Source organism: Lontra canadensis, unplaced genomic scaffold (assembly GCF_010015895.1).
Source record: "Lontra canadensis isolate GAN:19392208 unplaced genomic scaffold, GSC_riverotter_1.0 scaffold96, whole genome shotgun sequence".
Classification (NCBI taxonomy): Eukaryota; Metazoa; Chordata; class Mammalia; order Carnivora; family Mustelidae; genus Lontra; species Lontra canadensis.
This window is the reverse complement of record NW_022631090.1, coordinates 2986827-2996715: the sequence shown is the minus strand read 5'-3', so window position 1 is coordinate 2996715 and position 9889 is coordinate 2986827. Positions and strand designations below refer to the sequence as shown.

General features: G+C 42.9%; 1 protein-coding gene across 2 annotated transcripts; it reads right to left on the bottom strand.

Moving 5' to 3' along the window:
* Positions 1 to 219: 219 nt before the first annotated feature.
* Positions 220 to 3005, bottom strand: LOC116854867. 2 transcript variants are annotated; one of them, XM_032837083.1, is made up of 4 exons: positions 2673 to 3005; positions 2531 to 2591; positions 2193 to 2400; positions 220 to 2063 (listed from the first exon to the last, which is right to left on the bottom strand). In XM_032837083.1, exon 4 carries the CDS (start codon positions 2029 to 2031, stop codon positions 574 to 576), a length of 1458 nt encoding a protein of 485 aa, XP_032692974.1. In that variant the 5' UTR covers positions 2032 to 2063; positions 2193 to 2400; positions 2531 to 2591; positions 2673 to 3005; the 3' UTR covers positions 220 to 573. The 2 variants fall into 2 exon arrangements, with proteins under 2 accessions (XP_032692974.1, XP_032692975.1); XM_032837084.1 differs by having other exon boundaries at positions 220 to 2380.
* Positions 3006 to 9889: the final 6884 nt, after the last annotated feature.

Below are 9889 nucleotides of genomic sequence, written 5' to 3'. Positions count from 1 at the left end.
AGACTGGGGCCCAGAAGGAAAGAGTGACTTGCTGAGAGGAACATGGGTAACCAGTGGCAAAGCCGGGCCTCGATCCCAGGCTTTGGGATCTGCCCTCTTAGCCTGCGCTCTTAGCAATGGTAAAATGGCCGGTCTTAGAACTAAATGCAATCATCAAGTCAGTTTACAATCTAATATGCAATATTCAATACTACCTTCTAGTTAAGAGAAGCAGATCCAATACACATTCTGTCACTGGCTTACCCTCTAAACTCTAACTCCGCTTATCAGCCATAGGAAACACCTCTCCCAGCAATGTTGAGAATGTTACAGGAAAGAAGATAGAGAAAAAACATTTCTGCTTCCCTGAAGTTATGCCAGTTCTCTAGCAACCTAAAACTTATTTCAGAGAGAAATCGCCCATCCAGAGAATAATTGCGATGCTACCATGCCATGGAAAAATTTACCAGCTGGGTAGTGAGCCTTGATATAGCATTTTAAACAGCTTTCTCCCAACAGATGTAGACGGTGGTCCTTCCAGGACCCAAAGTGCTCTTTAGGTCCCTTAGGTCCCTTTCTTTTTTCCTCTGCGTCTCAAAAACCTCCCCATTTGCTCATCCAGACTCCCTGAGTTTCAGCCTTCTCCCTCTCTGGTCCCCGCATTCCCATCACTGAAGTACTGATGTGGGTGTGGGCTTTGGTGGAGGTCAAAGCCTCCCTCTGCTCTTTTGAGCAGCGCTCCCCACAATAGCAACGGTCGGTCTGCCTAGCGAAATTCCTCACTGTGCATTCCCAGAAGTCGTGATCCCCCTGGCATCTCTCAGTGCTTCTCCAGTCCTGCCTGGGTTCCAGAGCTTGCTCTGCCTTGCTCACGGGAGGAGTGGACTTTATTTCCTCCTCACCAGTCTCCGGCTGAATCTGCTTTTTCTGCCCCACATTCACCCGCCTACTTGCAGCAGAAGACCGGCCCTGGAGATGAGTCTGAACCTCATCTGCTGCTCTGAACGAGGCCCAGGCTTGTACTGTCAGAGGCCAAGGACAAGCCAAGACACCCTTCTCCTTTCTCTTGCTGTCTGCACGTCTGCTCGTCCTTCTATTTCGCATGCTGTCCGCAGAGAGGGACTCCCTCTTCTCCCACGAGCCCTGCTCCAGATCCTCAGCTGAGTCTGGGGCCTCCCCCAGTGTACTCTGGTAAGGAGTCTTAGCTGACACTTTACGTGCCTCACCTTCCGGACCCTGGCTTGGATGACCCCCATCAACTCCCTTTTCAGCGAGTGATTCATCCCTTGCCAAAGCTGAATGTGCCTGAGCTAGGTTTGTGTACGATGCCCAAGCGTGTACTGTCAGAGGCCAAGGGCTAGCCATGATCTTCTTGTTCTTTTTATTTCTCCCTTTCCGGTTATTTTTCTGCCTTGGGTTTAACCCCTCGTCTGCTGCCAGAGGTGCCACAAGACAGGGCTGGACTGCACTTGCAGCTGGCCATATGGCATTAGCATGTTCCACCTGAGGCTCAGTGAGAGTCGATGTGTTCTCACTCCCCTCATCCTCCCCTTGCTCCCTGTCTCCACCTACCTCGCTGTCTCTGGGAACAGCAGATGCCAAAGCCCCCAGGACATGAGACCGGCGCAGAACCGGGGCTGCCGAAGATGCCCGAGTCTGGAGCGTCAGAGGCCAGGGGAGATACACAATCTTAGTTTGCTTTCTATTCCTCCCTTTCCGGCTGCCTTTCCTCCCTGCATTTCGCAAGGTGTTAGGACCCTGCACTGTAGCATCAACTGGACTCACCTCTGGGCGTTGGCCATCGGCCTCGGCACTCAGATTCGAAATAAGAACAGACATATTTTCCATCTCCTCATTCTCTCCTGGCCCCGGGCTTTCCTGCCCCACATTCACCCCACTACTTGCGCCCTCAAGTGGAGTTTGAACATCAGGTGGGGCTGTTGCCGGTCCTGCTGCTGTGCCCGGGTCCGTGTCGCTTGCCTGGGTCACCGGAGCCTCCACATGAGTTAAAGTGTCCTTTTCCATGTTTCTTCCCCCCTCCAAATTTTCCATGCTTTTGTTTTGGGATCAGGTAGTGTGTCTACCTGGAGCAGAGAGAACAGAAGTAATCCACAAGGCACATGTAAGATTAGTCAAAGCTAGCCAAAAGTCTTTTCTTGAAGGAGGGTATCGGGCATCAGGGCTGGGGGCTGAAACTGAGACCCCAAGGATACCTGAAACAATTTAGGGACAATGCAGGTCTAGGAGGCCGTGGACAAAGCAGGGATGTCAGACGCCTGTTCTCATTAGCGGCTGGCTCACTGATCTATGGCTCCTCGTATGGCGACTTGGGATGTCCTCAAAATACCGAAGGATGACCCAATTATAGGTCTTCAGCAGCCTTCTGGATCAGCACTGTCTTCTATGGAGCAGAGGACAACTCTGGCAAGACAACAACAATGACAACACCAACAACAACACAAAGAGATTTGGATAAATATCTCCATTTGCACCTAAGAGATATAGAGACATGGGTTAACGGCTCAGGTGTGGAATTCAGTATTGTTGTTACCTTTTAGTGCTTCGGACAGCCTCAGGAGACTGAACCGTAGGTGAAAAGGCTATAGTTGATCCTATAAAAGCAGAGAAAGAAAGCATCATCAAAGTCAGCCTGGCCAGGCTTCCCTGGGGCACTGGTCTGAGCAGACTCTTACCGGAATATCCTAGAAATGCTTTATTGAGGTTTCTCCACAAGGTCTGTCTTTTTGGTCCCACGGCGAGGAGCTGGTTCCTGTACCAGTGACCCAGAGAGTCTACCTAATTTGGGAACGCAGCCTCTATCAATCGATGAAGAGATTCTGTTCTGTTCAATACAGCATTAGCATTTAGACCTTCTTTCACCAATTTCTGATTCTTCCTCAGTTGAGAGTCTAGATCTGGGCTGAGGGCATCATTCCATTAGCCCGTCCAACCCATTCGGCAGGCATTCTAGAGAAGCAGAACTACAGAGAGAATTCCTACTTCTCCAAGTTGTAAACTCTCCAGTCCTGCCGCCGATTCTGGTCCCCTTCTCAGCTCTCTATTGTACTATATATATGTGCGACATAATCTTGGAATGGGCTAATTATTTACATAATATCCTTTCTCTCTGAGCAAACATTTTTTGTTGACTTTTTGATCAAAAAAGGGGAAAAAAAGAATAAATGAAGGAGGGCTCAAACTCCCTTTCTCTAGTTATGACTGACACAGAGAGCTCAATGAGGTCCTTGTGCTTTCCTTTGATAAGAAAGTATAACCACACAAAAGAGCAACGCAAGGACTGGCATTGACCTACTAGGGTTAGAAATGGAAAACTTGTTTTTTTTTTTTAATCTGGAACTTGTTTTTATCTAGAACAGGGGATGCTGCAGTGCCTATGTGAATGCAGTATGCCCAGGGGAGATGAGGGAGGGCCCTCTGGACCTTCTCTTGGGGGGCCACAAAGGGCCTAGAATTATTTTTGCATGGATGATGTTCTCACCCAATCCTACTTCGAGCACCCCCATGTTAAGACTGTAGAAAGAGGAATCGCAGAGCCAAAAATGACATACACTGATTAGCCAGCATGGTTTCTATTTTTCCAACATTTTTACTGATGCAGCGGTCAGCCTTCTCACTGCTTGATACATAGGTTAAAGGAGTTGCAATGCCAAGGCCAGCTCAGTGCATGACAAATTTAGAGGTTATCACTAGATGAGAGCCAGCTGGCTGGCTGCCAGGAGGCCACCATAGGTGAAATTTACCTTGTTCAAATGCTATAGAGTCGAAGGTCAGGCCCCGGCACTGTGAGGAGGTCTGTAGCCCAGTGGTGGGTGTACAGTAATCAAACACACAGAGCCAGGTCTCTGTCTATATCTCGACCGCCTCTAACCATATCCATATTCATGTTCCTAACTATGTTTCTATCTACATAAGATACCCTGTCCCCCCGGACTACATCGGGATGACGACTGCCTTTTTGAGATTCCTTAGATTTCCCTCTGATGTGTTGACCCTTTTGTTCATATAGATCCACTGACTTACTCAACATGCATTTAATGCCACTGCAATGTGCCAAGAGTATGAGTATAAGTATACTTAGGCTTCGGGTTATTTAATTACTGTCACATTTCATTTTGGTTTCTCTGAGGTGACCTACCTTCACTGGACTTCTGCATATTTCCAAACCTCAAGTCACCTCTTTGCAGACACTCTCTTGGTTGACTCTCACGGACAGCTAATGATGGTCCTTGTGTGCGGCTTCTACTCGCTTATCCAAAGCCAACCTAATTATTTATCCTTTCTCCAGCTTATTGAGCCCTTCACACTCTTTGCCCCCTCACTCCCCCCCCCTTACTGGTAAGAAACCTCTCTGGCTTCTGGATAGGAAGAGAGTAACTCCTGATTCCAGTCCCATACATCTGCATTGTACAAAAAAAAAGTGGTAACACTTTCATTCGAGCTTTCCAGATAAAGAGGAACAACTGTTTGAAGCCCTTTCATTTGTGGGTTACACGAGAGCCTGCATTTACATGTGTCATGGTATTGGAAATATCTCATATCCCTCCTTTGACAAGTGGGAACCTATCCCTCCTTTGATAGGAAGGGCCTACCAAGCAGATTCCGGTGAGGGGAAAGATTTCAAATTGTGTCCTGATAGGGTTGGGAGTCCTGGGAAACAGCTTGTTTCATTTAGGATTCTTTCATTGCAAGTGACCAAACATAAATACATAGAAGACCCAAGTTGGCTTAAACAAAACAGGCAATCTATAATTCACTGTAAGCTTAAATGGGAGAGGTAGAGACAATTCATGGCTTAATGCAGACTGCAGATTGTTTTACTGGAAGCCATCAGAGGTAATTCCTGGGGGTTGGTTTCCATTTTCCAACTCTTAGAAGAAACGCCCAGTACCTTCTGTCCCATCATACCTAATCCAACAAAGGCATTCCCTTCCCTGGTAGAGCAGCAGGGGTCCCTAAGTTGAGTCTTATTGGTACTAGCTGGCCTGGTATAGGTTATGTGTCCATTGCTGAAACAATTGCAAATGCAATGTCCAAATCCTGGGTCTCTTCGAATTCAATAGGAAGCTGGAAAATAAGAATGAAAAAGTGCAAATCAGAGATGGTGGAGTGGACAGGGAAGGTAGGAGTGAGGCATGGGGAAGTGAAAAAAAAAGCCTAAAGCAATTCCTGAGTAGGAATTTAGATGTTGTCTTAAAAAAGAAAAACACCTTTTTGATATATAACTCATATACCATAAAATCCACACTTTATTCTTTAAAAAGATTTATTTATTTGTTTTAGAGAGAGAGTATGTGAGCTGAGGGAGGTATAGAGGAAGAGGGAAAGAAATCCCCCAGCAGAAATCCTCAAATCTGCCCCTCTGAGTGCAGAGCCCAATGCAGGGCCCAATCCCAGGACCCCTGAGATCATGACCTGAGCCAAAATCAAGAGTCAGATGCTTAACCAAGTGAGCCACCCAGGTGCCCCAGTATTTCATTCCTTCTTATGGTCAATTAATATTCCATGATATGGATATATCACATTTTGCTTATCCATCCATCAGTTGACAAATATTCAGGTTATTTCAATGTTTGGCTGTTATAAATAATGCTGCTGTAAACATTCATGCACAGGCTTTTGGGTGGGCTTGTGTTTCCAATGCTGTTGGGTATATACCTAGGAGTAGAACTGCTGGGTTAGGTAGTAACTTCATGTTTAACCATTTGATTAACTGCCAGACTGTTTTCTATCAGGGCTGCATCATTTTATATTCCCACCAGCAATACACAAGGGTTCCAATTTCTCCATATCTTTACCCATAGTTGTTACTGTCTTTCTGATTGATGCCATCTTTGTGTGTGTGAAGTGGTAGTTCAGTGTGGTTTTGATTTGCATTTCCCTAATGACTAATGATGTTAAGCATCTTTTTATGTGTATATTGGCCATTTCCATAATCTTCTTAAGAGAAACGTTTACTCAAATCCTCTGCCAATTTTTAAATTGTGTTATTTATCTTTTCATTATTGAAATGTAAGAGTTCATTATGCATTCTGGATCTAAGTGATTTATGAGATATATGACTTGCAAATATTTTTCTCCCACACTGTGGATTATCTTTTCACTCTCTTAACATTGTCCTTTTTTAAAAGATTTTATTTAGTCATTTGAGAGAGAGAGAGTTCAAGAGCAGGGGGAAGGGCAGGGGAGAAGGACAAGAAGACTCCCTGCTGAGTGTGGAGTCCTGCGTGGGGCTGGATCCCAGGACCCTGAGACTGTGACCTGAGCCGAAATCAAGAGCCAGACACTCAACTGACTGAGCCACCCAGGCACCCCAAAATTGTCCTTTGTACTGATGAAGTCCTCTTTGTCTATTTTTCTTTTCTTTGTGTTTTGGCTGCCAGATCTAAGGAGATTGCCCAATCCAAGTTTAAGAAAGTTTTTCCCTGTTTTCTTCTCAGAATTTTATAATCGTAGCTCTTACATTTAGGTCTTTAATCCATTTTGAGTAAATGGTTGTATATGGTATGTTGTAGGGGACTCAACTTCATTTTTTTTGCATGTGGACATTCCATTGTCTCAGCACCATCCATTGAAAAGACTAGTCTTGGGGCGCCTGGGTGGTTCAATGGGTTAAAGCCTCTGCCTTCAGCTTGGGTCATGATCTCAGGGTCCTGGGATTGAGCCCTGCATCTAACGGTGCATTGGGGCTCTGCACTCATTAGGGAGTCTGCTTGTCCTTCCCCCTTTGCCCCTTCCCCCACTTGTGCTCACTCTCTCTTCTCTTTCTCTTTCAAATAAATAAATAAAATCTTAAGAAAACACTGATTCAAAAGTATCCACTTTGTTCTCAAAACAGAACAAAATTACTAACTTGAGACAATATAGCCCAATAGTTAAGAGTATGGACTTTGGAGTCAGTAACTCTTGGTTTGAATTCAGATTCTGCCTCTTACTAATTGTATAAATTACTTATATTTCTGATTCTCACTTTCTTCATCTGTAGTATAGGATAGTAGTAGTAACAATCTCATTTTTTGTAAATTTTGTTTTGATATTAATTCAAACCTACAAGTGTTTATATTTTATCCAATCTACTTCATTTATTTTATCATTCTGTGTATGTGTTGGGGTGGGTATTTTTGTCCCAAACCATTTGGGAGCAAGTTGGAGATACCATGCCCCTTAAATACTTCAGTGTGTATTTTCTAAGAACAAGGGCATTCTCTTATAAGCACAGTACATTTATCTAAACCAAGAAATTTCAAATTTTCAAATACTGTCATCTAATCTATAGTACATATTTAAATTTGTTATTTTTATGAATATTGTCCTTTGTAGTGATTTTTCCCAGTTCAGAACCCAAAATGAGATTATACATTGAATTCAGTTGTCATGCTTTGTTAATCTCCTCCAATCTGTAATAGTTCCTCAGTCTTTATTTGTGGCTTATGACATCAACATATCTGAAAAGTGCTGCTCAGTTATTTACAAAACATTTGTCTGTTCTTTTGTGATTAAATTGAGATTGCATACTGCAGGCAAAGATACTACTGAGATGATGCACTGAGAAGGATACATCTTCCTTTTGTAAGTTACTAGTCATTTACAGGGAGTTATCAATTGGATCAAATGAGATGATAAACATCAAACATGGGGCACAATGCCTGGCATGGTGCCAGTGTACAGAAAATGTTAGGCACCATATTTATTATTATTTCTATTCTGATTCTACTGTTATTATTTCTACAATTGTAATATTGTTATTGTTAATGAAAAATATTTTAAGACCTGGACCTGGCATTCTCCACCTTCAATGATCTGAAAGAAGTCAGGAATATAGAACATTATAAGTTAAAGAAATATTGGGTTCAATTGCCAGTAACATGTTGAACAAGACAACCTCTGTGACCCTCCAGCCTTGTGAGCTTAGATTCTTTATGTTTCCTGAAATATTGGCTGATTACAGGACTCTTGAGAAGGCTATTGATGCAATTTAATTAATTTTACACCCTCACTTCAGGTCATCCTTACTTCTCACTATGTTGTATTCCTAGAAATCACATCATCGAAGGATCATTTATAAAGTAGGTTAATGGGTTCCTATAAGAGCAACATCATAATTAAATGATACGTTCTTGATTAAGCTTCAACTTAGTTGTAGTTAAAATGGGCAAAGTAAATATGGAATAACTATACATTTAACCCTATTTTTTATGTCAAAACATTTTTGTAAAAAAAATCAAAGCTATGCCCATGTAATAACAGACCAAACAGTACCAAAGCTCTCATGAGGAGAAGCAAGTTTCCTGCTTCACCCCTCCCCAGCCCAGGTCCACATGCCAGAGACAACTTATTAACAGTTTGATTTTAGGTTTCCTTTTGGTTACATTGTTAAGTCTAGATTGGAGATTGCACACTGAAGGCCAGAGCGTTCTATTTTGCCCAAAAATGCCTTGTGTCTAGCTCGCATACTGTTTTCCATTCTCCTCTAAAGAGTTGTTAACATTTTAAAGTGGGAAGATTTCACGTAAAGCCAAATTTCCAGCCTTTCTTGAAAAATTGGAACATCTGAACCGCCATCCTGCAGCCTGAGCTGAAAATCTGCTGCCCTCTTTATTCAGGGTAGGCACTGTTTAGTTCACTGTAGTCCCCACTAAATCAGCTTCATGCCTCTGCTACCTGCCTGGCCTTTTCAGGCAACCTAGGCTTTATCTCTTTGTTACTAAAAATGAAGTTTTGTATCTGCAGCTAGGGCATCACCTGGACCTTCTTAGAAATGCAGAGTCTTGGGCCCCATCTCAGACCTGCTGAATCAGAACTTGCATTTTAACAAGACCCACGGGTGATTTGTATGCACATGGAAGCTTGAGAAGCCCTGGAATAGAGAAATGTACTTGACCCATTTTCTTGACATATCAGTTTTAGACCATCTCTCCCACACAGTATAAGAGAGGAGGAAGTAGAGTTGCAAGCTTTTCATTGATGTACATCTTCAGCTTTACTAGATATCATTAAATTATGCTTCAAAGTAGTTTTGCAAAATCGTCACTGCCATCAGTGGAATACGAAGTTCCATTTCCCCATACTGCCCCTACCCCTTGGTACTGTGGGTTTTAAAATTTTTTAGTCAACCTGATCTGTGTTAAATGGTATCTTGTTGCTTTAATTTTCATTTCCTTGGTGACTAATGCAGATGAGCATCTTTTCACATGCTTATTGTCTATTTAGGTTTCCAGTTCTGTGAATCACCTCTTTATCTGTCTTTCCTCCACCCCGATTTGTGGTTTCCTTTTTTAGTTTTTTACTTACTTCTCTTATACTTATAATGTATTCTGGACACAAATCCTTTCTTATATGCATTCACAATTCACTGGGCAGTGAAATATCTGTCGGTCTGTGAATTGTCTGTCCACATTCTGATGTATTTTGTTTTATAAGTTTTAAAATATAATTAGTTAAATGGTATCAAAAATTTTTTTGGTTTGGCCTTTTTGTATTTGGTTTTAGGAATCCTTCTTTACCTTGAGATCATAAAGGTATCTTTCTTTAGAGTTTACTAAACTTTTTTTTTAAGATTTTATTTATTTATTTGACAGACAGAGATCACAAGTAGGCAGAGAGGCAGGCAGAGAGAGAGAGGAGGAAGCAGGCTCCCCGCAGAGCAGTGAGCCTGATGTGGGGCTTGATCCCAGGACCCTGGGATCATGACCTGAGCCGAAAGCAGAGGCTTTAACCCACTGAGCCACTCAGGAGCCCTTAGAGTTTACTAAACTTTTAAAAAATATTTTATTTATTTATTTGAGAGAGAGAGCTTGACAGAGAGAGCACAAGTTGGGGGGAGGATGGGCAGAGGGAGAGTGTTGGGAGGTGAAAATGGGGGAAGAAGCAGACTCTCCATGGAGCAGAGAGC

Excerpts from the sequence above, each read along its gene's own strand:
- LOC116854867 (XM_032837083.1), bottom strand. The coding sequence starts at position 2,031 with ATGGAAAATTTGGAGGGGGGAAGAAACATGGAAAAGGACACTTTAACT.